At 49.0% G+C, this 26,931-nt stretch overlaps 2 protein-coding genes and 1 long non-coding RNA gene across 12 annotated transcripts in view; 1 reads left to right on the top strand and 2 right to left on the bottom strand.

Annotated features, from left to right (window-relative positions):
* The window catches only part of PNMA6F (PNMA family member 6F), a 185,923-nt gene that overhangs the window by 119,363 nt on the left and 39,629 nt on the right, over positions 1 to 26,931 (top strand). For 9 of the 10 annotated variants that reach the window (XR_012483856.1, XR_012483855.1, XR_012483860.1 and 6 more), the window contains one exon: positions 16,883 to 18,050. The exons of the other annotated variant lie outside the window; for it this stretch is intronic. The gene's annotated coding sequence lies outside the window, so the exon portion shown is untranslated. Of the gene's footprint in view, positions 1 to 16,882; positions 18,051 to 26,931 lie in introns of those variants that run through there. 10 annotated transcript variants of the gene reach the window in all.
* LOC141548467 (uncharacterized) lies at positions 3,167 to 6,366 on the bottom strand. The gene is made up of 2 exons (XM_074277362.1): positions 3,921 to 6,366; positions 3,167 to 3,310 (listed from the first exon to the last, which is right to left on the bottom strand). Exons 1-2 carry the CDS (start codon positions 6,329 to 6,331, stop codon positions 3,304 to 3,306), a joined length of 2,418 nt encoding a protein of 805 aa, XP_074133463.1. The 5' UTR covers positions 6,332 to 6,366; the 3' UTR covers positions 3,167 to 3,303.
* Positions 8,618 to 26,094, bottom strand: LOC141548254 (uncharacterized). The gene is made up of 3 exons (XR_012483865.1): positions 25,996 to 26,094; positions 21,484 to 21,520; positions 8,618 to 8,663 (listed from the first exon to the last, which is right to left on the bottom strand). It is a non-coding gene; the product is annotated as an uncharacterized LOC141548254 (long non-coding RNA).

Raw genomic sequence — 26,931 nt, 5'->3', positions numbered from 1 at the left:
GGACCAAACACTCCTCAGCCAAGAGGTGGGGAGGGGACTGGGGGGCCGTGCATGGGTACGCGTCCACCCACATGAGCCCCCCACCCCAGATGAGGCCTCCTCTCCAAAGGGGCCTCAGGGCCCTCAGGAACCTTGCTGAGCTTGGCTCCCTTCCCCCTCCCAGACCCTCCGCCTCCAAACCATCCGCCATTTTCCCTCAGAGCGTGGAGGGGGCCGAGACCGGGGCCCCTACTTCTTCTCCCTCTGTCCCTCTCTCTCCCCTTCCCCTTCTTTTCCTCCACTTCCTCCACCCCTCCTCTCTCCCTTCCCCACTCAGGCTCAGGGGTCCTCAGGAACTCAACACCTCAGGGACCTCTGATGACACAGGAAGCAAATGATTGGGGCTGCTTGGCCCCCTAGGGCACCGGAAGGGGCAGAGAGAGGGAAAGGGAGGGGCAGAGGGGCTCCCATGGTGGGGAGGGGGAGAGGACTCTCAGAGCGAGCCATGGGTGCTGCTCTGCCCCCAGCAGGAACAAGGTGCAGTTGGGCTGGAAGGGGCCTCACATATTGGTCTAGGAAAGCTGTCTCTGTTACAGAGCAGGAAACTGGTGACATTGGGCAGCAGACTGACCTTTCTTTGAGCCTCAGTTTCCTCTCCTTTCAAGTGAGAACCTTTCTTTAAAGTCGGGGCCCTTCTGGATGTAAAATGCCAGGATTTTTAAACAGGATTTTACTTTTTCAGCTGACAAAACTTTATAATTGTGTCTTCTCTTCTGTAATCAATCAATTCCATCTTTTCTATGGTCAATCAGAAAGTCCTTAAGAAGCACCTACAATGTCTCAACATAATTTCTAGTTAAATTATGTCAATGACAAGAATCTCGTGTTGTCCCTGTCGCCCCTTCCCCGCATCCCTATGCGTCCAATACTCATCGCTCCCCTCTTGCCCCACAAGCAAGGAACTATCCACCCTGGAAAGAGATGAGTGAACACTTTGGCCGTGTCTCCATCCTTTTCCCATCCCCGTAAAACGGCCTTCCTCTCGGCCCTCCTCCCGGGGACGCCTCAGCAGCCGCGGACGCCCCGGAGCATCTCTTCCTCCCTCGGCCTCGGAGACGCCAGATTCTCCCGATTCTCGGCCCGCCGCTCCCCAACTGATGCTTCCCGGTTCCGGGGTACAGCCCATCAGACTGGGGAAGGGTTGGGCAGGGCAGCTATCGGGTCCGTTGTCTGGCGGTGGGCACTACCGGAGTGCCGCCTCACTTGTTAAGCCAGGGCCCTACTTGTCCCCCACCCAGTCAGGAGCGACCAGAGCTGCGGACGCCAAAGCCGACGAGAGGCTTCTCCTTCGGGCCACCATTGTACCTATCACTGTGCTGCCTCCTCCGCCTTCCCCTCCGATTTCCTCCTACAGGCATCCTTTCCACTGTCCAACATTCACTTGGATGAGAGAAAATGTGCCCGTAATAAAAACTGGTCGTCCTTAATCAGTGACTCGTCTGGCTCTGGCGAAGGCCTCCGAGTCGCAGCATTGCATTGCGACGGCTGCGTACCAGAAGAGATCGGAGGGATCGGAGGAGCTCCCCTTTCTCTTGGATTTCTGCAGCCTCCATCCCGGGTTTTCGTTACCACGGACGCTGCTCTCCCTCTTCCCAATGAATCATGGACTCTGAGGAGTGAAAGAAAGGGCCATGCGGCCTAGTCCGGCCCAGCCCAGGAGAGGATAAGGTCCCTGACAAATGGCCGTCTAGCTCCTGGGCGGGGAGAAGTTGCCCTCCCTTATGAAGTAGGAGGGAGAAGTTTGCCAATGTAGCCTCACCAGGCGCATCTGATTGGAAGCCTGTGTGTGACCGAGTGGTTTGGAGGAAGCTCTTTTTCAACACGAGATAATCACTCGCGTGTCAGAAATCTGCAAGAGGACAGACAGCATGTGTCCAACAGACGAGTGGGGAGAGGTTCCGATAGGACGGCCGGCCGCAGAAAGAACGACGACGATAAAGGTGATGCTTTATTGTTGGCTTGGGTGACAGATGCCCGCTCCAGGGATGTATGTAGAAAGAAATAGGGCATGCATGGATGGAACTGGGTGAAGGCCCCAAAGGCTCCCCCAGGAGCCTCCTTCCGGGGCCATGGCCTGCTTCTGGGGCCAGTCTGGGACACACTGGTGCTTTTCCCACACCTGAGCCCCCGGCAGCCAGTGTTGGCTTGTGGGCAGTACAGATTTAGGGAGACTCGCCAAACCCCCACCTCAGAGGGAGACACGTGGCCTCCGTCTGGGCAGAGGGCACCTTGCCATTACCACCAGTATCAAAGATGCTTACCAGGACTTCTAGGAAGTAGGTTACTGGTTCCTTCTGAGAGAGGGCTGCTGTTCATACTTTGCTCCATTTGCCAGATAAATGTCATGTCACACACATGGAGAAGTTTGTGTTTAGTAACTGAGGAAAGCGTTTGAAGAAGTGCCTCTGCCTCCAAGCATATAGCACGCATCCCACCCTGCACCCTGAGCAGAAACTCTCCAGGTCCAGGACGGCCCTTTCCATTCCATGGAAGCCAAATCCCCCCTCCCCCCCGCAATGCCCAGTCATCGTGCCCGCTTCTGGCCCTCTCTCACAAGTCAACCCTCCAATGAGGGCTGCTGACCCTCGCCTCGAGGAGGGCGAGCAGGCTCCCCTGCCAAAGCCTTCCCTCCTCCAGGCTGGATGTCCTCATGCTCCTGAGACCTGGCTGCAGGCCCTTTCCCATCCTGTTTTCCTCCTGTGTGGCCCCTCCTCTGTTCTTCTTGTGGGTCCTCAGCCCCCTTTCCCGAGAGAGAGAGAGAGAGAGAGAGAGAGAGAGAGAGAGAGAGAGAAGAGAGAGAGAAGAGAGTGTGTGTGTGTTGCCCTGGGGGACGAGGTAAGAGTCCAGCAGTCTCTAACAACAGAGGGGTGCATCTGGGCTTGCTCAGCCACAGGACAGGCCCATCTGGAGGCCCACTGCTCAAAGGCCCTTCTCCATATGCCAGGTGCCAACATGAGCTGGAAGGAAGCTCCTGAGGGCAGGCGCTGCTTGAGCATTACCCTGGGATCCCCACCATTGAACACAAGGCCTGGCACAGACAACTTGCATCCTCACTACTTGTTGCGCTGCAATGAATGTGACAAGGTGTTAACTTCACAAATTTTTTTATTCTTTTTTATATGCTGTCAACTTAACAATATATATTCTTCTGTTCTGGAATCTCATAACTATCTGAAATATATATGTATGTATATATATATTTTTTTCCATTTCACAAGCTGCAGAAGCGACTCTTAGATGAGTCACAGGAAAATTCTGACTCCTTTAATACCTGCAACAGAGTAAAAAGAATAAAAAAAGATGTCAGGGCATGCAACTATATCACCACATGGTAAACACCAAATACACAACGTATGACAGACAACTCCATGACCATGAATACGTGACAACAAATACAAACAAATGGCAGAAAGAACGTTTCATCTTTGCTCTTTGTGGTTGTGGTCGTAACCCTAGCACTGATTGAATCAGGCAAGAGGGCTTTAGGGACCTGGAGAATTCTGGCCTGATCTAGTGCCACCTGAGGCTTGAAGGAGCAACGCCGCAGCCCCGTGCCACTAGTCCCCAAAAGGCACCTTTGGGAGAGAAGCCTGTAGAAAATCTGCAGGAAGATGGCCCCTTGGGGTCCCCTACGGCTGGAAGGCCTTTGGTTCTTTCCCTACATCTGGGCTTAAAGAAAAGGCATTTGAGAGGAGAGGGGGAGCCAGCTGTGCTGGTGCTCTCATGGCAGTGCTGCTGGGAAGCAGCAGGAGTCTGGGTCACTAACTCAGCTCCTTGTCCAGATAGGGAAGCTCACCCTGGAAAAAGAAAGAAATGCACACAGAGACACACAGAGACACATGGAAACATGGACACTCAGCCACGTGGGGCTCAGGACTTACTTAGCATGAGGAAAAGGGAAGGTCCTGACCACTTCTCCACCCTCCTCGGTAATGTCCTCGTAAATCCACTTGCGGTTGCGGCGGCAGGTGGGCCCGCACTTGGTGGACTGGCACTTGGGGCACGGGTAGAAACAGCCCACGCACATTCTATCCAGGCAGTCGCAGAGGTCTTCACCATTCAGGGTCAGTCTTCCTTTCTTATCATACTTCTGCATACCTTTCTTGCCCCGTGGGAGCTTCACAGCTGGTGGAACTGAATGAGGGTTAGCTTGGTCCCTTTGCCCAGATTGTTCAGAGGAGCTGGCTTGATCACTTTGCCCAGCTTGGTCAAAGGAGCTGGCTCTGCCATAAGATGCAGCCTGGTCAAAAAAGCTGGCTTTAACATATTGCCCAGCCTGATCAAAGAAGCTAGCTTTGCCATACTGCCCAGCCTGGTCAAAGGAGCTAGCTTTGCCATAGTGCCCAGCCTGGTCAAAAGAGCAGGCTTTGCCATACTGCCCAGCCTGGTCAAAGGAGCCGGCTTTGCCATACTGCCCAGCCTGGTCAAAGGAGCCGGCTTTGCCATACTGCCCAGCCTGGTCAAAGGAACCGGCTTTGCCATAGGGCCCAGCCTGGTCAAAGGAGCCAGCTTGGACATAGGGCCCAACCTGTTCAAAGGTGCTGGCTTGAACATAGGACCCAGCCTGGTCAAAGGATCCAGCTTTACCATAAGCCCCAGCCTGGTCAAAGGTACCAGCTTTGCCATAGGGCCCAGCCTGGTCAAAGGTGCCGGCTTGGACATAGGGCCCAGCCTGGTCAAAGGTGCCGGCTTGGACATAGGGCCCAGCCTGGTCAAAGGTGCCGGCTTGGACATAGGGCCCAGCCTGGTCAAAGGTGCCGGCTTGGACATAGGGCCCAGCCTGGTCAAAGGTGCCGGCTTGGACATAGGGCCCAGCCTGGTCAAAGGTGCCAGCCTGGTCATAGGGACCTGTTTGGCTGTAGGGCCTGGCTTGGTCATAAAGGCCAGGTTGGCTATAGGGGCTAACTTGGCTGTAGGATCCTGCCTGATCAAAGAGGCTAAATTGGCCATAGGATCTGGCTTGGCCATAGGGGCCAACTTGGCCACGGGGACCAGTTTGGCCGTGGGGGCCACGGGGGCCGACTAGGCCGCGGGGGCCGACTAGGCCGCGGGGGCCGACTTGGCCGCGGGGGCCTTCTTGGCCGCGGGGGCCTTCTTGGCCGCGGGCGCCGTCTTGGCCGCGGGCGCCGTCTTGGCCGCGGGGGCCGTCTTGGCCGCGGGGGCCGTCTTGGCCGCGGGCTCCTTCTTGGCCGCGGGCTCCTTCTTGGCCGCGGGCTCCTTCTTGGCCGCGGGCTCCTTCTTGGCCGCGGGCTCCTTCTTGGCCGCGGGGGCCGTCGTGGCCGCGGGTGCCTTCTTGGCCGCGGGTGCCTTCTTGGCCACAAGAGCCAACTTGACCGCGGGGGCCTTTTTGTCCACGGGGGCCTTTTTGTCCGCGGGGGCCTTTTTGGCCACGGCCCCCACGGGGGCCTTCTTGATCACGGGGGCCTTCTTGGTCGCCGGGGCCTTCTCGGTCGCTGGGGCCTTCTTTGTCACGGGGACCTTCTTTGTCGCGAGGACCTTCTTTGTCGCGAGGACCTTCTTTGTTGCGAGGGCCTTTTTGGCCGCGAGGGCCTTCTTGGCTGCGAGGGCCTTCTTGGCCGCGAGGGCCTTCTTGGCTGCGAGCGCCTTCTGGGCTGTAAGTGCCTTCTTGGCTGTGGGAGCTGGTTACATCATGAGAGCGGCCTGAGCCACGGGGGCGGCCTGGGCCTCTGGGGCGACCTGGGCCTCTGGGGCGGCCTGGGCCACGGGGGCGGCCTGGCCCCCGGGGGCGGCCTGGGCCACGGCCACGGCCACGGGTACTGATCTCTTCTCCGGGACTGGTCTGATGTTCAGGGTCAATTGGCTCCTGGGGGCCTATCTGGACACGGGCACTTATCTGGCGGCGGGGGCCACTCCACATGCGAAATCTGGTACGGCCACGGGACATGATTGGGCTGCCGGGGCCAGCTGGGACACTGAAGGCGACCTGGTCAGTGGAGCTGGTCACATCACTGTAGGCAATCTGGTCAGTGGATTCGGTCTGGCCACTGGGGCGGGGCTGGTTGCTGGAGGCAACCTGGCTACTGGGGCCAGGCTGGTCACTGGAAGCAATCTGGCTGTCACTGCCCACTGGAGTACCACGCTTGGCCTTGGTATCCTGGCCAGGCTTCTTCTTCTGGCCTTGTTCCTTCTTCTTGGCCTCGACTTTCACCTCAGGCTCCTCCTGGTCCACCTGCTTCTCGTCTGCCTCCTGCTGCTTCATCATGAGACGCACAGATTTTCTCACAATAACAACTTCTTTGTTTTTCTTGGACACTTTAGAACAAGTGTTCATTTCCGTCCTGGAAGACAGCTTCTCTTGCTGGGACCTTGGGAAGGATAGCATGCACATAGGGTCATTAGAGGCGTGTGTATGTATGCTGCTATAGAGGGACATGGCATTTAGGAATTGAGAAAGCTCACAGGTATTGGGTACTGGATGGGCATGGAGCCAAGGCTATTAGGTCTATGTAAAGAGGGGTCCTTGAGTACCTCCCCAAAGGGAGACAGCGAGGGGGGGGGAGAACCAGGCTGAAAAGTTGAGCTAGGCCTGGCTCAGGCCCCATCTCCTCTCTCCCTTTGCTGCTTCTTTCCCTCCTTCCCAATTCTCATTCCCTCATCTGGCTTCCAAGGACTTACCAGGACCATCACAGCAGCTGGCACTAAGTCCTGAACGGACTCCCCTGGCCTCCCTGCCACTCTCCTCTTGCTTTCTGTGTGCCTGCCTCCCCCAGTTGGGAACATCCATTCTCCCCGCTCTGGATGGAAAGAGCCAGCCTGCTGCTGCCACTGCTGCTGCTCTTCCTCCAGCCCTCCTAGACCACCATCTGGCCCATCACCCCTGGCCTTCTGGAAGCCCCTCTCTGTGACCTACAGACTCCCTTCCATCCTTGACCTATTCAAGCGACGTTTTTAACCCCCCCCACACACACACTTAAGAGCTGAGCTGAGGAAACCAAGCTTTCCCTAGGACTAAGGGGGGCTGGGGAGAAAGCCTTCCCTGAGACCACCCTGCCTTCCCTCCTGCTGAAACCACAGCCCCGGGGTGGCAGAGGGGCAGGTGGTCTCCCGGGGATGACACTGGGCAGCCCCCAGCACCAAGGGGCCGGGTCAGGAAGGCCGCCCCCACCTCCCCCACCTCCCCCAGGGAAGGCCAGAGCTGGAGGGAAGAGGAGCTTTTCAGAGAAAGCCATGAAAGCTTGGGGGCAGGCTGCGTTAGGGACCGGAGCTATGATTCCCTTGCCTTAGGGGGTCCTGGGTGAGGGGGTCCTTCTGTGACTCCTCCCTTAGGCGGCGGGCACTTTCTCCCCAAGGAGATGCGCTTAGAGCAGAGGGAGCCCAGTCCCTGAGCAGGGGAGTCCCAAACCAGACTGACTGGGAACCCTGGAGCCGAATAAGCAAAGAGACCGCAAGGTGGATGATGTTCCTCTGTGCTTGCTTAAGATTCGGGGCACAGGGAGCCCTTTCTAGTGGAGGTTGAGGCCCTGGCCTGGGGGCACCCCAAGAGGCAGTAGCTTGCCCGAGGCAAGACCCCCCCAATGTGGGGATTGGAGCTTCCATGTAAGCCAGGGCTTGTACTGGGAGAGGGAGGGTGATGACTAATGGGGGGGGGGACGAGAACGTCATCTAAAATGAACCTTAGTGTGCCCGCTCACAGAGCAGGCTTGGAGCAGTGCTCCGTCCCAAATGGCTAGACGAGGCGCTGTTTCCATTAGGGGAGGGAAGGGGGATGCTGGGAGTCAGCAGAAACGAACAGCCGGGTCCCTTTAGCCTCCCAGCTGGGGAAGGAAAATGTGCAAAGGGCCTGGAAGGGCCACGCGGGTGCCACCTACTTAAACACACATGCTCTGCCTTCTGAAACGCCGCCATTTCAGCCAAGGAAGACCAGAGTTCAGAGCTGCTCTCAGACACTTCCTAGCCGTGGGAGCCTAGATGGGCCATTTCCCCGCCTGCCTCAGTTTGTAAAATGTAAAATGGGGATCAGAGGAGCAAAGGCAAAAGAGATCTTGGTACAGGACTTGCTCTCCCCAGGCCTGGCCATGGTGTGCCTAAGAGCTCGTTTCCTTCCCTTTCCCTTGGCCTGAGAAAGGAAAAGTTGACAAAGGGGAGGCTGGATAACCTGATGCTTTGGGATGGATGTCCTGAGAGCAATTTTGCACTTCCTCCCTCTGTGAGTGAAAAGCAACAACTGGTCTGAGATGGGGTTCCGTGGGGCTCGCCAGCCTGGTCTTGGGGTACGTGAGCCCTCAAAAGGCTAAGGCGGCCTCATGGAAGCCATCCCTATGTAGCGAGAGCACCCACCCTGCTTCATCTGAACCCTTTCCCTCAGGTGCTGACTGAGCCCCTGCAGAGGCAATGGGCAGGGGGGGCCGGGGCTGGGCTTAGAGGGAGATTCTCCTGCTGCCTCGGGGCCAAGGTCAGCCACCCAAAGGGAATCGGAGCTCCCCGGGCCACACCCTGGGGAGAGGGAGGGAGAGGAGGAAGGCTGACAGGGGGTGGCCACTGAATGGCTTCAGCCCCCAATGGCTGGGGCCCAGCTCTTGCCCCCAGCTCTTGCCCCCACCACGTCCAGGGTAACTTGCCTTTGGAGTCTTCTCCCAGGCTAAGCTTTCTCCTCTTGAACACACCTGGAACAAAAACAGACGTGGGATCAGCAAGGGGGTTTGTGCCAAACCGGAAGCGCCCCTGCCGGGGCCTCCCCAGAGCTTCCCAGTCCAGGAGAACCCCGAGGGGCCCATGGCCAGAGTCACACCCTCCCAGCTGAAGGCCAGACCGCCAGGCGGGGGGTGCCACTCTGGGCTGGGCACCAGGCTGAGCCAGAGAAGAACTGACCTGCTCTGGCCCTCAGGGAGCTTACCTTCAGCTGGGGGGGGGGGGGTTCCGCCTCGCCTCGGGGGAGGAAACAAAACCCACCTCCTGGGGAGGGCTGAATGGTTCTAATTCTCGCCTCCCAGTAGCCCACCGATCTAAGTCATGGATTCTTGGAGCTCCTACGCATTCCTTTTCTACAAGGGGAAACTGAGGCCCAGAGAGACCCAACATTCTCCTTATTCTAATGCGCTTCTCCCACTGCAGGACTAAGGCCAGGACCCAGATTTCCCGCTTCTGCGTTCAGTGTTCTGTCTGTCTGGCACTGGTTAGATGGAGGGCAGCGGGGGGTTTGCCGTAATGAGTGGGACAATCAGCCTGGCCCTTCGTCCCCTGGCCCTGGGCAGCTGGGCCCTCCCAGGGCACATCCAAAAAGCTACAGGCCCAGCAGGGAGATGGCATTTTTAGGGGCTCTGGTCAGCCAGCCAACGTGGTAGGTGGTTGGGGGAGTAGCAGGGGAGCCAAGCAGGGAACTAAGCAGCTTGCCTCAACTGGGTGGGGCCCCAAAAAACAAAGGGCTTACCCGCCTCAGCTGTGGGCCCCTCTGTCACCCCTGCCCTAGCTCCAGGTAATCTGGGAATCTCTTGATCTCTTTCATTATTCTTCAGCACCTAGCATTTCCACCTAGTGTTTCCATGATTATTTCCATGCAGACCCCTCAGCCCTTTGGGAGGTACCATTTATACATAGATAAAAGGACAATCATACCCTAGCACTGAAAAGTTTGAAATTAAATTCAAATTAAATTCAATCCCCCATTCTTGAGTACTTTGGAGAAACCTCCCCCCTAATCCTACTTGGTCAAAGGACCCCATGTGGGCAAGACTTCTCCAGGCCCGAGTGGCGTGAGGCAACGCCTTGAACTCACTACCTGGATAAAACACCACCAGAGGATGTTCAGTGCCCCCAGAGACTCATAGTGGGGCAGACCCTGGCCCCAGGGGCCTTCTCACCCAGAGGATGAGAAATGAGGCCTACCTGTGGCAGGAGCCTCTCAGAGCCTCCCTGCTTGGTGATCCCTTGAGGGGAGAAAGGAAAGAGGCTGCTCTGCCCCTTGGGGATAAAGGGATGGAGTAGGGGAGGGCTCAGGAAGGGGCCGGCACAGAGGGAAAGAGGGGGGGAGAGGGGGGAAGGAGAGAGGAGAAGGGAGGGGGAGAAGGCAAGGGAGAGAAGAAAGGAGGGGGATAGGGAAACGAAAAGGGAGAGGGGAAGGGAGGAGACCAGAAAGAGAGGAAGGGAGGGGGAGAGGAGCAGGGAGAGGAATTAGGGGGAAGGAGAGAAGGGGAAGAGGAAAGGGGAAAGGAGGGGGAGAAGGAAGGGGGAAAAGAGAGGAAGAGAGGAAAAGGGGAGGGGGAGAGGGGGAAGGAAGGGGGGGAAAGGAAGGGAAGAGAAAAGAGGAAGGAAGGAGAAGGGCCAGGAAGAAGGGAAGGGAGGGGGAGAGGACCAGGGAATGGAGGGGAGAGGGGAAGAAGGGAAGGGAGAAAGAGGAAGAGAGAAAGAGGAAGAGAGGGGGGAAAGGAGGGGAAGAGCAGCCCAGGGAGAGCCATGGGTACTGCTCTGCTCCCAGCAGAGCACCTCCATGGAGGCTTCCATAGCCCCAGAGATAGAGTTGAGCTGCAGAGGGTCTCACATGGTAGTCTAGGAAAGCTGCCTTGATTTACAGAACAGGAAACAGAGGCCTGGTGAGGGAAGGGGCTTGGGCAGGCCCTGGCTCATGCTGATGGAAGTCTCAGAGGCTATATTTGTAATAAAACACCTCCATGGAGGCTTCCACATCCCCAGAGGCTCCATTTTGTGTGCTCATCCCCACATCCTGGTCCCTGGGACCCTATTGGATGAGGAGGAGAAATGAGGCCTACCTGTGGCAGGAGCTCCTCAGAGCCTCCCTGCTTGGTGATCCCTCAGGGGAAGAAAGGAAAGAGCCTGCTCTGCCCCCTGGGGATAAAGGGAAGGGGCAGGGGAGGGCCCAGGAAGGGGCCGGCTCAGAGGAGCCCACCAGGGAGGGAGTGCAGCCCAGAGAGGGCCTTGGGTGCTGCTCTGCCCCCAGCAGGATCGTAAGACTAGCAGACATCCTGGCCCTCAGGGGACACAGGAACCTATCTATTTCTTTTTAGTGAGCAGGAAACTGAGGCCCAGCGAGGGGGAAACTGAGGCCCAGCGAGGGGGAAGGACTGGCTTTCTCTCTCACACTGATAGAAAAGTCTGGGAAGCCACATTTGAACCCAGATCCTGGGACTCCAGAGGAGGGTGCAGGAGGCTCTCGGGGTTCTGTCTAGGCTGCTTCTCAGTTCTCCAAGCCCTGAAAAAGGCACTGGGTGCATCTGGTACATGGAGCCCCTGCCATGTACCTGGCACTGTGCTAGGCACCTCGGCACAAACCCAGCTGGGAGGCTCTGTGCCCCACGTCCTGCTGTGGGGAGACCAAGACCCAGATGAGCTTCTGTACAGTGACCTGACTCAGCCCCTGCCCCTCCTTGAGTTCCCTAAGCTCAGAGCCCTTAGCCCCCCCATCAAGTGGCAGTTATTTATGTGACTTTTCATTTAAATAATGACCATATTACATCCCATTATCCTACACAGCCCCCCCCCCCCCCACTGAACATTTTCTAGAAGCTTCCCCTCGCCAATCCTGCTTGGCCAAAGGAGTAGATGGCCATTCGGTCAAAGTGTGGCCAGGCCTCAGAGGCCCGAGGCGGCACCTCGCACTCAGACCCACCTAAAACACCTCCATGGAGGCTTCCACATCCCCAGAGGCTCCATTTTGTGTGCTCATCCCCACATCCTGGTCCCTGGGACCCTATTGGATGAGGAGGAGAAATGAGGCCTACCTGTGGCAGGAGCTCCTCAGAGCCTCCCTGCTTGGTGATCCCTCAGGGGAAGAAAGGAAAGAGCCTGCTCTGCCCCCTGGGGATAAAGGGAAGGGGCAGGGGAGGGCCCAGGAAGGGGCCGGCACAGAGGGGCCCCCCAGGGAGGGAGTGCAGCCCAGAGAGGACCTTGGGTGCTGCTCTGCCCCCAGCAGGATCGTAAGACTAGCAGACATCCCGGCCCTCAGGGGACACAGGAACTCATGTACTCCTTTTTACTAAGCAGTAAAGTGAGGCTTAGTGAGGGAGAAAGACTGGCCCTCTCTCACACTGATAGAAAAGTCTGGGAAGCCAAATTTGAACCCAGATCCTGAGATTCCAGGGGAGGGTGCAGGAGGCTTTTGGGGTTCTGTCTAGCCTGCTTCTCAAATCAGCCACACATCTCCCAATTTTACTATTTTAGCTTTATAGAGAGAGCTCTGTAGTTGTTCTTTCTGTGATAAAATTTCCCTTTTTTGCTGCAGTAACCCATGGCACTGAATCAACTCTCTGGATTTGCATGGATTTCGTTCAGTGTCAGGCTTTTCATCTTTTTGCCAGTCTTTACCAATTTTTTTTTTATGTTTTCAGTTATAGTAGCCTGTGATTGATCATAGTAGCTTCTGAGAATTGTCTGAATTTTCTCTCTATTCATTGTATATCCACCTTGGCCATTTGGGATCTGGTCAGTTTGGAATATGTTTTCTCATGCTTGTCTGTTAATCATTTTCCACGGACCCCCTCCTCCTCTTCAAGCCTCAAGTCCCTCACTTGCAAAATGCCTTTTTTGGACTTGCTTTACCACTAAGGTAACCTTCCACCTCACGTGGTATCTTATCTCATATACCTGCCCTTCTTGCGGTCTTCATTTCTTCCTTTACAGAAGTATGGTGATGGGAGTAACAGCACCTCCTGCTCTCCCTACCTTTAGCTGCTCCCCAGTTTATTCTCTGAGCCCAATTTTTCCTACATAAAGAGTAGGACGTTGTAGTTGATCATTGCAAAGGTCACTATCAGTACTGCCAGTCTACGATTTTCTTCCCCCTCATTCCCTACACACCATTTTCTTCAAATGCATGGGACTGCGACTTCTAACAAGATGACTGACTGAGAGCTTATATACATGCCTAGTTCCTCATTTCCACCTCAGAGTACCTCCAAATGCACCCCATTTAACCAAGAAAACTCAAAATTGAAATGAGTTAAAGAACAAAAGCATGGCAAGGAAGCCATCATGTGGCAGGGGGGCGGGGGCTGGGAGAGGGACTAAAAGGGCAAAAATACAGAGGAAATGAGCAAAGCTAATTTCTAATACTGTGAAGAAATATGGTGGGGTAAGAGAATCTCAGTCTGAAACTCCAGAAGAAGGAGCTATTTCTGCCAAAACTCCAACTAGAATCCTAGACGACAATGCATTGAACCCGAGAGCTTCAATAGGTGGAAAGTTCAATAAAGGAACTGAAGGAAGAGAAAAAGAGTGAGATTAGAGTTCTTAAGGAAAACCTGAAAGGACAACTGATGACTCAGAATAGAAACTGGACGGCCTTTTTGTTGGTCTTGAGACACAAGCTCCCTATTTTGCCCGAGCCGAAAGGCCCAATTACACCCGTCTGCTGTTCCGATGCCTCATCCTTTCTAATCGCTGGGAGAGCTTTGACCTGTTCTGTTTCTAACCGGGGCGGGCTGGCTGGCTTCCCTCGTGCCAGCCCGCCTGCCCCCTCCTCTCAGGAGCTCACGGTCTTGGTGCCACACAGGAGTGCGCAGCACCTCAGCTCTTTCCCTTCTGCCACAGGTGGTTCAGTGGATGGAGTGCTAGGCCTGGAGTCCGGAAGAACGGAATTCATATCTGCCTCAGACACTTCCTAACTGCGCAATCCTAGGCAAACCACTTCATCACGTCTACCTCGGTTTCCTCAACTGCGAAACAGGGATAATAACAGCACTTACCTTTCAGTGTCGTCGTGAGAATCAAATGAGCCAATATGTATTCGTAAAAGCACTTAGCACAGTACCTGGCACATAATAAAGGATCATTCCCCTCACCTTCCCTTCGCCCAGCTCAGGATTCCAGAGCTCGATCCAGCAACCTCGGCTCCCCCCTCCCCCCACCCAGTAGCAATATTACAGGAGTGTGTCACCACTCCCAGCCCAGAAACTAGAAAATCGAAGCAAAGCCATGGATACCATGAAAGAAAGAATGGATGAGAGAAAACTAAAAACATTTAATGAAATAAGCAGAAATGGTACAGCTCCTGCGACCAGCCACTCCTCTCATTGGTCCCAAGCTCTTTAGATTTTTGGAACTCACAAGGTTGCCACCAGTCCTATGGGATGCTCATTCACCTAAGATCGAGAAAGAACAAATCTTTTTAAAAGACGCAGAGGCAGCCAGGGGCCCTAGTGCAAGCTCGCTTCACTGAGGCCATGCTCCAGATGGGGAGCAGTGGTGTGGTTGCCATGGCACCAGGATGGAGAAGGACCTATCCTTTTCTACCCCTCACAGGAGTGGCATCGTGACGCTCAGAGAGTCACAGCCAAGAGGGCAGTCAGAAAGGAGGAGAGAAGCAGGAAGCTGGCAGCTCCCTTCTCTACATCCACTGAGTCATTAGCTTTTTCAGCTCAGCAGCCAATTAGGGGACACCTTGTCATCTAAAATTGCAAGCTATTCAGCCCTGACCTGGTCAGAAATGGCCAAGAGCCAGCCCCCCAGATCCCTTTTGCTCAGCCAGAAACAGCTAGGGAATATTCCCTGTGTAACACATGTGACGTTCATGCGTACATGCATACATACAAACAGACACACACACACACACACACACCTCCCCCCTGCGTGTATGTGAAGGATAGAGTGCTTTCGGGATCTAGCTGCGTAGTCAGAAAAAAGCAAGGAAGAAGTGCTTCTCTGCTATAGGTCTAGGGAATCTCTGCTTTGACTGAAATACAATTTAATTACATTTTAAAAGCATTTATTTAAGTGCCTACAGAGTACCCGGTTCTGGGGATAAAAAGGCACAATGAGTAATTGATGCCCTAAAGAATCTCTTCTGGGAACAAAAGCAGGGGGAGGAAGGAACATGTGTGTGTGTGTGTGTGTGTGTGTGTGTGTATGAATAAATATGTGTATAGATATATATGTGTGAGAGCACACAGGTATTTTATATATGTATACAAGTGTGTATATATGCAGAACATGTGTATTGCCATGTACACATGTGTATTATATTCATATATATGGTACCTATTTATCTCTTTGTACTTATATATGTATATGAGTGTGTATTGTGCATATGTGTATGAGTATTATTGTATATATTTATATATGTGTGTATATATATGTGTATTGTGTGAGTACATAGGTATTGTGTATATATGAGTATTATTGTATATATTTGTGTATATATGTGTGTTGTGAGTACATAGGTATTGTGTATATATGAGTATTATTGTATATATTTATGTGTATTGTGTGAGTACATAGGTATTGTGTATGTATGTATGAGTATTATTGTATATATTTATATGTGTATTGTGTGAGTACATAGGTATTGTGTATGTGTGTATGTATGTATATGCGTGTGTAAATGTATGCTATGTATTCAAAATATATGGAGAATAACTGCACTCTCCTTCTGGTGGATTAAGAGCACTATGAAGTGTCAGGATCAAGGGAGGCCCCCAGATTGATCCCTAAACTGAATTTTAAAGTAAGGGAGGGACTCGCCGATACCAAAATGAGAAGGGGAGGGGATTCCAGCTCTATGGAGACTGGCTATGGCTAGGTGAAGTCCTGGAGAGGGCAGAGATTCTGAACAGATCACAAAGGGAAAGGAGAGCCACAACTAGGCTGGGGAAATGGGGCTATTGTCCAGGATCCAAGATTTCCTAAGTTATTGGCCCAATTGATGGCCGGGAGGCACTTCTTAGGGTAAGTCACCAGCCTTTCCTCCTCTGCCTGCCTTTGGCCCACAACATTGTTGCTTTACATGCAGCAAAGACATTTTGTCTTTCCAGGGTGTGATTCCTCCCCCACTGAAAGTATAACTCTTATCAATTCTCCCTCTCCTATTTGCTTCACAGAAAGTACTGTTAATCTTAGCTCTGAGGGAGGCTAGGTTTCCCTTCCAGTAAAGGACTGGAAGAAATGTTACTTAAAAAGGCCAAGGATGTAGGAGAGTTTGTAGGACACAGATCTTAACTTCCAGGAGTCTGGAGACGGGCCAGTTGATGGGCAAGCAGGGTGGAAGGAAAAGAGGAGGGAGCATCTGGGGGAAGGAGGGTAGGTAGGCTGGATGCTTCCACTTAGGGTTGGAAAGACCGGACGACCCAAACTCGGAAGCCTGGGCAACAGGAGGGTAGACAGGCCCAAAACAAAAGGGGACCGGCAGTTCCCACCCAGAGGTTTTGGGGAAGTTTTAAAAGGAGAGAAAGGGATGAGAGATGGCAGACACACGTCCTCCTCTTAAACGGCACTGATTTTCAGGACTGTCCCTCCTTGGGGGCTTGCTTTGGCTGGGCACTGTGTGGTCTGGTTGTCTGGAAAAGGAAGCCAGTAACTGTAGCCATGACAAAATAATGTCATTCCTGCTTTGTGTCAGAGGACAAAACTGGGCCCGGGAAGTGGACAAGCTCGGGGGACAGATTGTGGCTAAGTAGTGAGAAAGCTTTCTGACCCCCAATGCTGGTCAGAAGTAGAACAGGGCCAATGTAAGGGCAGGAAGCGGGCAAGAGGCTTCCTTGGGGTTTTACTGATGAGCTTAAAAATCCTTGCCAACTCAGATCCTCTGACTTGCCCTGAGTCGGGGAAGCCCATTTAAGCCTCAGTGCCAGTTCCTCATCTTAATACAGAGCTGAAGCCAGGTCAAGGAATGAGAATTGGAGAAGAGAGGATGAACAAGAAAGGAGAAATAGGAGACATATCCCGAGCTAGGGCTGCCTCATACTTTAAGGTGATCTTCCACTTGACCTTCCTCTTCCTCCTTTAGGAGGTATGCAAGGGCTCCCCAGTTTCAGAGACCCATTCTTAGCAGTCAGGCCCTGTCAGTGTCCTTGGGCCTTGGGCCTTCTCCATTCCTAAATCTGACTTCCCACCACATCCATTTATAGTGATGCTTTTGTACCCCATATATATCCCTCAGGTCCAGCAGCGACTTATAAAGAGGAAAAGGAAAGGAGAGAGCGGAAGTACTTGCCCAGCAGTGACCAAAAAATGAGTGCACAGGTTGCATTGCAAGGTGAAAAACCCAATGAAAACAACGAGGAAGCAGGTCACCATGGGGCTTCCGTGGAGAGCTGCGAAATGGGAGACAAACAAGTTCAGGCAGTAGTCCAACAATTTATGTCCTTAAATGTGCAAAACACAGTAGTTCAGCCAACAGCCGCCATTTCTGAGACCAGGAGGGAAAAGGAGAGGGAAGACAACGAAGAAACCTGCAGTTATTCCAGCACTGGGTTCCCAAAGTTAGATCATCGTTTCCTGTTTAGAAGACGCATGAGAGTCAGGAAAGAACGCAGAAAATATGATCGCAAAGGCAGGCTGCTCTGCAATGGAATAGATGTGTGTCAGTGCTTGCAGATTGAATCTTCGGGCTGTTTCTATCCATGCCCTAGGTGCACCGCCAGTAAAGGTGGAGTCAAATGCTACTGCAGTCGCAGATGGGTCCTCAAGAAGACCGAGGATCATTCTGGAGATACTTTCAATACATTTTCATCCTCCTGGTCCCAGTAAGATCACAGTCGCACTCAGCTCCCTTTTCTTTCTACTGCTGAACTATACTCTTTCTTAGTAAGTTTTAAGGCGTGGGCAAAGAGCTTGAAATGGTCTCACGACAACTGATCATTTCAGCATTAGGAACCAACAAACGCCCCGTCCTCTTATGGATATGTCATCAAAGTTTTTCTTCAGTTTAGGATTGCTTTATGCAGAAAGTCATCTGCCTGTCACCTTTCCATCTTCAGTTATCACTAGAGCCAGTTCAGAAATGTTTTAAGATTTCACAAAGAAAAAGGAGCCTTAATTTTTAAAGCCAGTGCTCAATTTGGATGCTAAAATTAATATTTGAAGATTTAAAAACAAAACCAAAGCCCGCCAAAACTCACCAACCACCCAGGCCAATTTGGGCCTAGTTATACTTGGTGAGACTAGAAATAGTTGATTGTTTTTAGGCTACTAATAAGTTTTTGCCTGTAATCTTTTTTTCTCATTCACATTGTTACAGGCTTTTGGAGAAATGTGAATTCTCTGGTTTTTGTATGTCAGAGGACACTTGTATTTCAAACAAAAATAAAAACAATTTGAAATCGAAAGGTATTTGTTTTAATCAGAAGCATTTGGATCCACTTTTCAAGTGTTTGGGGGCTTTGCCTTAAGACAAGCTTAGCAGAGTTCTGGACAGTCATATCCAACTGGCTGTGCTGAGGGACAGGTAAGACTGCCTCACTAACAAGGGCAAGGTAAGAACTAGACTAAAGTATAAATCCAATCCAAAGAAAGGGAAGATAGAGAAAAAAAGAAGAGAAAGATTGAGCCTAGGGAGATGCAAGGGAGAAAGGGGGGCATAAAATAGAGGGGGACAAGGAAGAGAGAAGTGCTTGGGAAATGGGGAAGAGGTAATTGGAGAGAAACGGGAGAGAGATAGGGGGAAAGATAAAGAGGGGGAGAGAGGGAGAAAGGGAGGGAGAGAAAAGGAGGGAGGAGAAAGAGGGAGAGAGGAAGGGAGGGAAAGAGGGAAGGAAATGAAGGAAGATGAAGTGGGAGGGGGCAATAAAAGAAGAGAGAAATTGTGTGTGGCATTCATGCCAGTAAGACCGCCAAATGAAAGTTGCAGGAATACTACAAAAAGGCAGAGCCCTTCACTCTACCACCTGGCAGGCACCAGCACCAGCAAAATTGTGACCAGAGAGGGACGTCGGACACTCTCTTACAAACAGCCTCCTGAAGGCCCACACTGGCCTTTCATCCTGTGATCTCTCCATTTGGCCACCACATGGCTCAGGGCCTCCTAGACACTCCCCAAGATATATACATTTTCACTGGGTCCATTTCCCTTAACTGTCTTGGATTCCATGGCAAAGTTTGGTTCAGACATTAAAACAATCAGCAGAATATCTGCTCCAGGGCCAACTTTCACAGACTCTGCCTATCTATTGGCAGATGAGCCCCACAGCACAACAAGTGCCAGAGCTTCCTGGCAGCTCAGTCTACAGTCACGTGGCACACTTCCCCGGTCCAAGGGGGAAGGAGTTGGGAGTACAGCAATGAGCACTTAATTGGATCATAGACCCAAAGGAGTCAATTCCCTTTAATATGCCTATCTTTCTTAAGCACCTAGTCTGTGCCAGGTCCCAGGGCTATCAGGTCAACAAGAAATGGCCTCTACCCTCCTAGAGCTTACAGTCCACTGTGGAGGGAGGATATGGCAAAATCCTAGAGATAGAAGTGAATAATTGAAAACTTCAAAGTACTTTTGGCATAGAGGGAGGCAGGGCTTACTAACCAGGGGCGGTGGGACCACAAAAGGCCTCTTATAGAAGTGGCACTTAATCTGAGCCTGATGGGAGTTTGGGCTTCCACGAGGAAGAGTGAGGAAGAAACCAAAACTGTAAAGTGGGAGACAGGATGTAGCACAGGGGGAAACATAAAGAAGGCTGCTTGGGCTGAAAGATAATGTGTCCAAGGAAGGGATAAACAATGAGCCTGGAAAGAAAGGATGGAGTCTCATTAGGAAGGGATCTAAATACCATATAGGAGAGCTGTCTTTTCTCCTATAAGACACTGAAAGCACTCATTTCTCCAGTAGGAGAGTGAGCTGATCAAAGGTGTGTTTTAGGACTACTAATTGGTAGCTCTATGGAAGATGGATTGGAGAAAGGAGAAGTTGGATGCGGGGAGACCACGTTGGAGGCTTCCTCTAGGCGAGAAGCAATGAGAGCCTCAACTGAAGTGGTTTAGGGATGAATTGAGGAAAGGAGATGGAGGGGAGAGATTTTATGGAGCTAGAACTGGCAACAGTTAACATCTGATCTGGATATTGGGGCGAGGGAGAATGAGGAGCCACAAATAGTTCTGAAGTTTAGAACCTGAGTGACAGGAAGAATGGCAATACCTTCAAATGAAAGAGAAGTTAAGCCCTCCTGAGATTTTCTAAGGGCAGAGAGTTTCTGACCATCTAGATATTTCACTTTTTCTTTTCCTAGCCAAAGTATGACATGCGTGCAAATGGGGAAGTCAGGAGAGGAAGGGGGAGAGGAAAAGTACAGGAGCAGCATCCATGCTAGCGAGAACTTTGGATGAAGGCTGTGGGAATAAGGCAGAATGGTCCACATCTACTTATAATATTCCAATTGGGATACCAAGATGTCCAAGTGTCCTGAAAAAAGTTGGTGTCCCCAAAACATTCGATCCATGTTCAACCACTAGGGGGACACTCTTAACCACTAACCTGATCCTAGTCAGTAGAAAGGTTCAGGAGCTGGAACTCTCATTTCTCCCTGGAGATTATTGAACTGAGCTGTACTGAGGAAACACGAGGTATTGTCAGGCTGGCTATGGTTCAATTCTCTTTATGGCTGAGTAGCCAGGTGACTCAGTGGATAGAGCACTGGGCCTGGATTCAGGAAGATCTGAATTCAAATCCAGCCTCAGACAACAGCTGTGTGACCTACGCAAGTCACTTCACCCTGTTTGCCTCAGTTTCCTCATCTGTAAATGAGCTGGAGAAGAAAACGGCAAACCACTCCAAGATCTGTGCCAAGAAAACCCCAGATGTGATCAAGCACTGAAAGGACAAAGCAATAATTACTACGGTTCTCAGAAAGTTGCTGACTTCTCAGCTCTGCCTCTCTGGTAACCACAGCTACATAGATATAAGTTTAGTAGATGAATTGAACGCAGATTTATTCAATCAGAAGCTGTCTAAGCCCACATCCTACCCAAAAGCCTCTCCTCCCCCACCCCACATCTGCTTTATTTTTTGGAGCTCAAATAATGTGAATTTTATTTTTTTTTAGTCATGTGAATTTTAACATAATGAAGACACTCCCCTCAAGAACAGACAGAAAATAGTCAACTCTGTTTAGAGTTATACTCTTGAAAGAAAGATAAAAGCAACAAATAAAACATAAGAAAGCACTTTGGACCTCAACACATTAATGCTCAAATCCTATCACAGAAGCAATGCATAATTTCAGCCTCCCTAACAGTAGGGACCTAACCAAAGCTGTTCCATCTGATGTCTTGTTGCTGATAGGGCCCTCCCTTTATTGCCTTCAACCATTTTTCTACGGGTTGACCTGAGGCTTAATATTAAAGGTATGGTATAAAATTCTGTATTCTGTGTCGAGGCACAAGCCTGCCAGAAATAATTTTTATTCATTCAGATTATTCTGAGCATTGTTTGCTTAGAGAAAGGCCAGAATGTTAAAAACAAAAACATCCCAAACCATGTGATTATCTCCATAATTGCAAAAAAACTTTGAAAAAGTACGTTCATATAGATAAAAAAGCCCTATAAAATATGGGCAACGAGGGATCTGTTGAACATCATAAAAACTTTATCATCTAAAACCAAATGCACTGGAGATTCACTAAAACCTTTTCCAATAAACACCAGCGGAAAGCACAGGATGCTGCTTCTCTTCAGTATTATTTGATACAGTTCTGGAAGTGTGAGAAATAGTGATAAAACAAGAGAAAGCAAGTAAAGGAATAAAGATGCATAACAAAGATATAAAACCATACCTATTTGCAGAGGTTCAGATGATTTACTTGGAAAATCCTAGAGAATTAGAAAAAATACTAAATGAGACAAAAAACAACTTTTCCTCTCCCCCATCAACTGCATTTCTATATAATAATAAAGTATAACAGGCAATAATAGAAAGGGAAATCTTATTCCAACTCCTAAATGCATAAGTGTCTGAAGATCAATCTACCAAAGCATATAGAAGACTTGTATAGACTTAATTACAGCAAAATAAAGAACAACATAATAAAAAAATGACAATATTACCAAAGTGAATTTACACTTTTAATTCTATACCAATTTTCAAAGGGATTTGAATAGACTTTTAATAGAACTTGGTAAAAAAAATAACAAAATGTATTTGGAACCACCCCCCAAAAAGATCTAGAATATCATGAGAAATTATGAGAAGTAGGAGAGATGAATGGGAGGAATGGCACATCCAGACCTCACAAAGTTAGAGACCAGCAGTCATCAAAACTATCTGATATTAGTTAAAAATAGAAGGGTAAATAAGAGAAAACAACTAGATAAAACAGAATCAAAATGGATGGAGGTGTTTGATAAACAGGAAAGTGACCTATGAAAGAATCCCCTAACTGATGGGATAATTGGAAAGCAGACTGGTTGAAATTAGGCTTAGAGACCAACACTTAGTACCATGTACCACAATGCATTATAAATGGATGCATGGCCTTCATATCAAAGATCATACTATAAAAACGGTAAGAGAAGCTCGTATACCTTTCACTGTTAAGGGTAGGAGACAGATTTTTAACCAAACAAGGGATAGAGGCAATCATAAAAAGATAAAACAGTTAACTTTTACTATATGAAACCGAAAGGCTTCTACACAAATTAAATTAATATACCTAGGATAAGAAGGGAAGCAGTTAGGGGAAAAAAGCCTTTATAACAAACTTCTCTGATAAAAGTTTGGCAACCAAGATATGTAAACAATTAACAAATACATGTAAGACCAGTGGCCATTCCCCAATAGATAATTGCTCGAAGTATATGAGCAAACAGCTCTCAAAAGAATTGCCAACTATTCAGAACCACAGGAAAGAATGCTCCAATAAGAGAAATGCAATTCAAAACAACCTTGAAGTCTCACCTCACACTATGAAAACTGGCAAAGATGACCGAGAAATGACAAAAATTCATGCTGGCAGGATTGTTAGAAGACAGGCACTCTAATACATTGCTGGTGAAACAAAGAACTGGCAACAATTTGGAAAGCAACTGGGAATTGAATTTTAAAAAATTGACTACAATCTCCACACCCTTTGACCCAGAAATTCCATTCCTGAGCTTATATTCCAAGGACCTGGCTATTGATAAGAAAAGTTCCCATAGACACTAAAATATTGATAGTAGCATTTTTTGTGATAACAAGGACTCTGGAAATGAAGTAGATGCCCGTCAGTTAGAGAATGGTTAAACAAATTGTGGAACATGAATATTACTGTGATTTCAGAAATGATGAGCTTGATGAATACAGAGAAACATGGAAAGATCTCTCTGAATTAATGCAAAGTAAAGGAAGGCCAAGAAAACAATATATACGATGTAAATAGAAAAAAAAATCCCACCACACATATGCACAAAATCAAAAGTGAATGCTGCAAAATTCTAAAGCTTAAGCATGATTAGGGAAAAAAACAAACAAAAAAAAGATCTGAGAGGATACTCCCAACCCATTCCTTTGTGGAAGGCCCATAGGTATTGCACGTTGCCTACATTTTCCTAGTTTTTATTGTATCAATTGGTCCTGCTGATTTTCCCGGGTGTTCTCTGTATTAAAAATACATTTTGTTACATTGAATGGCTCTCAGAAAGGGGGAGGGATAATGGATAAAACTCTGAAGATAAAAAAACAAGACATCATGAAAAACATTAGATAAAATATAAATAAATTCATCACAAATGAAATAGATGCCCGTCAATTAGAGAATGGTTAAACAAATTGTGGAACATGAATATTACTGTGATTTCAGAAATGATGAGCTTGATGAATACAGAGAAACATGGAAAGATCTCTCTGAATTAATGCAAAGTAAAGGAAGGCCAAGAAAACAATATATACGATGTAAATAGAAAAAAAAATCCCGCCACACATATGCACAAAATCAAAAGTGAATGCTGCAAAATTCTAAAGCTCAAGCATGATTAGGGAAAAAAACCAAAAGATCTGAGAGGATACTCCCAACCCATTCCTTTGTGGAAGGCCCATAGGTACTGCACGTTGCCTGCATTTTCCTATTTTATTGTTTCAATTGGTCCTGTTGATTTTCCCGGTTTTTTCTGTATTAATACATTTTGTTACATTGAATGGCTCTCAGAAAGGGGGAGGGATAATGGATAAAACTGTGAAGATAAAAAAACAAGACATCACGAAAAACATTAGATAAAATATAAATAAATTCATCACAGTTTCTAGGCTGGGTACTGGACGTACCAAAGAATGAAACATAGCCTACCCTCCAGCTCACATGCTAATGAGGGGGGACAACATGTACTTGTATAAATAGATGCAGACTAAAGACAAGGCAGCTGGGGAATGAGGAAAAGCTTCATTCTGTGAGGCAGAGGTGAGGAAGAAGGTTATTCCAGCCAGGGACCAGTGCAAAGGGACAGAGATGGGACGTGGGGTGGGGTCTGTGGGGAAAGGAGAAAAGGCCTCCACTTATCCATGAATAGCTCATTTAGCTGAATTGTAGAGTACTGGAGGAGGAATGATAATTAGGGTGGAAAAATAGGCCAAGATCAGGTTGTATAAATCTTAAGCCTGGGTCTCTATTTTGTTGGTCTCTGGCTCTAGACGCTATTGTTGTGTAGTCTATGTAACTGGAGGAGGCAGCTGGTGGCGCAGTGAAAAAAGCACTAGACTTAGAATGAAGAAGGGCTGAATTCAAATGTGACCTCAGACACATACTAGCTACCCTCTTGGTCTGCCTCAGTTTCCCCATCTATAAAATAGAGATAACAGCACCTACCGACCCCCCCCCCCAGGGTTGTTGTGAAGATCAAATGAGGTAATAATTGTAAAGAACTTTTCTGCTTTTTTTTTTTTTTTTTTTTTTTTTTTAAGAAAAATCCCTTTTAAGACAGAAATAAGAATGAATTGACTGGAAGATAAACTTTTGTGAGTGCATCTGTAGGTAATTATTTTGTAACTATCTCAACTTCACTTTTTCTTCCATGTCTTTTTTTTTCCCAAAATCACACACTGAATATATCTAGCAAAAGTTATCCAACAAATGCATTTTATTTTTCCTTAGTCATTAGATCCGAAGAATGGTGCTAGGGGTAGAGGGGTGGAGGGTGGGGGGGGTATGGGTAAAAGCATAATGACTTCAGCAGCCTTGAAAAGGACAAAAACATTCCTATGTGTCTTTTAACTGGCTCAACTCAAAAACTGGCAAGGAACAAGATGATTTAGAAAATCTCATATTGGCCTAAAAATCCAATTTCAAATGTGAGGTGCCATTATTTGCAAAAGAGAGAAACTTTTGGAAATGATAACGCTATATAATGACCATAGAAAATACCACATAGTTTTGATTAATAAAACTTCATTAAAGAAATCACAGAAAAAAAAAGTTTGGCTTCATAAGATTGTTGGTTTTTGATTTAACAAAAATTGCTTTTGGCAGGCTTGGACCTAAAGTCCAGCATCCAGAATTTTCTTCCACAAAAGGCCCCCAAATCTCATGCTCTATAATAAACATCTTAGCACCTATTAACAAAAGTGAAGCATCCCTGGTGAATTTTTGTTATAGGGGAAAGAATGGAGAATTCCTCTAAGAGTTGCCCAATTCACAAATGGCTGAATTTAAGGGTCATCTGATGTAAAGTTTAACAACGAGCTTGCTGAAAATACTCAATACATTTTAAGTTCAATTTGAATTGTTACTATTTTTGCCATCATTCTCTTGCCCACTAGTGATCCCTTTTTACCTGAGAAATTTTTATGTGACCCCAGGCATACAAGTATATGAAACAGGTATACAAATCAGACATTTACTGACAATAAATCACAATTTCACGAACCCCACATTCAGTTACAATGCTCCACATGAGATTGCTACCCACAATTCAAGAACCTGGAGGCTAGACAATGAACAAAATAGTAAATTAGATCCCAAGTTTGATGTTTCACCAGCGTACCCTGCCCTGTCCCCTTCCCCCATCCTCTACCCCCCCCCCCCCATCCTGGGTAACACAAGACATTTTACCAAGACCTAGCCTATACTCAAATAGGCATTCCCACAAGCAAAGCTATGGTCAATGAAAAGACCTCAATGTCTGCAAGTAAAGGGCTAGAGGTGCAGAATGAAGACCATAATTACAACCACAAAATTAGTCAGCACTTATCCCACACTTTAAGCTTTAGCAAAGTGCCTTACATATACTATCTTAGTAGGTATAAGCCCTGTAAGGCAGGTGCTTTTCTTATTCCCATTTTACATTTAAGAAGACTAAGAATAAAGAGACTGGCTTACCCAAAGTGACGGTTGCAGGGGGGGCTGAACCCCAAAATAGATTGCTGGGGTCTTGAACTGCCTCAGAAGATTCGGACCTTCTCCCGAACAAGCTGGCTGCAAACTAAGTTCCTGAAGAACTAGCGATTAACGAGGGGGAGGATAGAGTCTTATTTAGGGGAGGAATAACCTCGTGGGTTGAACTGTGCAGCTTGGCTTCCCAATTGGATACAATAACTGTGGGGTCAAGATAATACTGGAAACTCCCCCTCCTTGCTTGCCTCACAGGCTAACTGCAAATTCAACAAGGGCCCAATGCAAGGAAGAACCATTGAGGTTCAACAAGGGCCCATGCCCTTTCCTATGACCCTCCTAGCTACCAAGCACCTGGTCGTTCGTTGGGGTATTATTCATCCTTTACATGAGTGTCTCATGCAGGATTTGAAGTTGTCTATTGACAACTCATTTTAGCACCTATTAAAATACTGGCAGTTCCCAAGAGATAGAAAAAAGGAGGTTTTGAGAGCCCCCAAATAGGTAATCCAAAATAATAGGGATGGATCATCGGTTGTTGTGTTGCTCTCTCTGTTCACAGATGTGGGGCCCGTAAATTGGTGGGCTCCAAAAATGTGCCCTGGGGGGAACTGGGCAGGTTCATGGCAAGGAACAGAAGGCAGTCACAACTTATTCTTCTAAAGATCAGGCTGCTGGAGAACGTGAACCCTTATATTACTAAATAAAAGGGAACCAAGAACATGGAAGTGTGTATGTGTGTGTGTGTGGAGAGAGAGAGAGAGAGACAGAGACAGAGACAGAGAGACAGACAGACAGAGAGAGAGAGAGAGAGAGAGACAGAGAGACAGAGAGAGACAGAGAGAGAGAGAGACAGAGAGAGAGAGAGAGAGAGAGAGAGAGAGAGAGAGAGAGAGAGAGAGAGAGAGGAGAGAGAGAGGAGAG

Source organism: Sminthopsis crassicaudata, chromosome X (assembly GCF_048593235.1).
Source record: "Sminthopsis crassicaudata isolate SCR6 chromosome X, ASM4859323v1, whole genome shotgun sequence".
Taxonomy (NCBI): Eukaryota; Metazoa; Chordata; class Mammalia; order Dasyuromorphia; family Dasyuridae; genus Sminthopsis; species Sminthopsis crassicaudata.
This window is presented reverse-complemented; position numbering and strand designations above follow the sequence as displayed.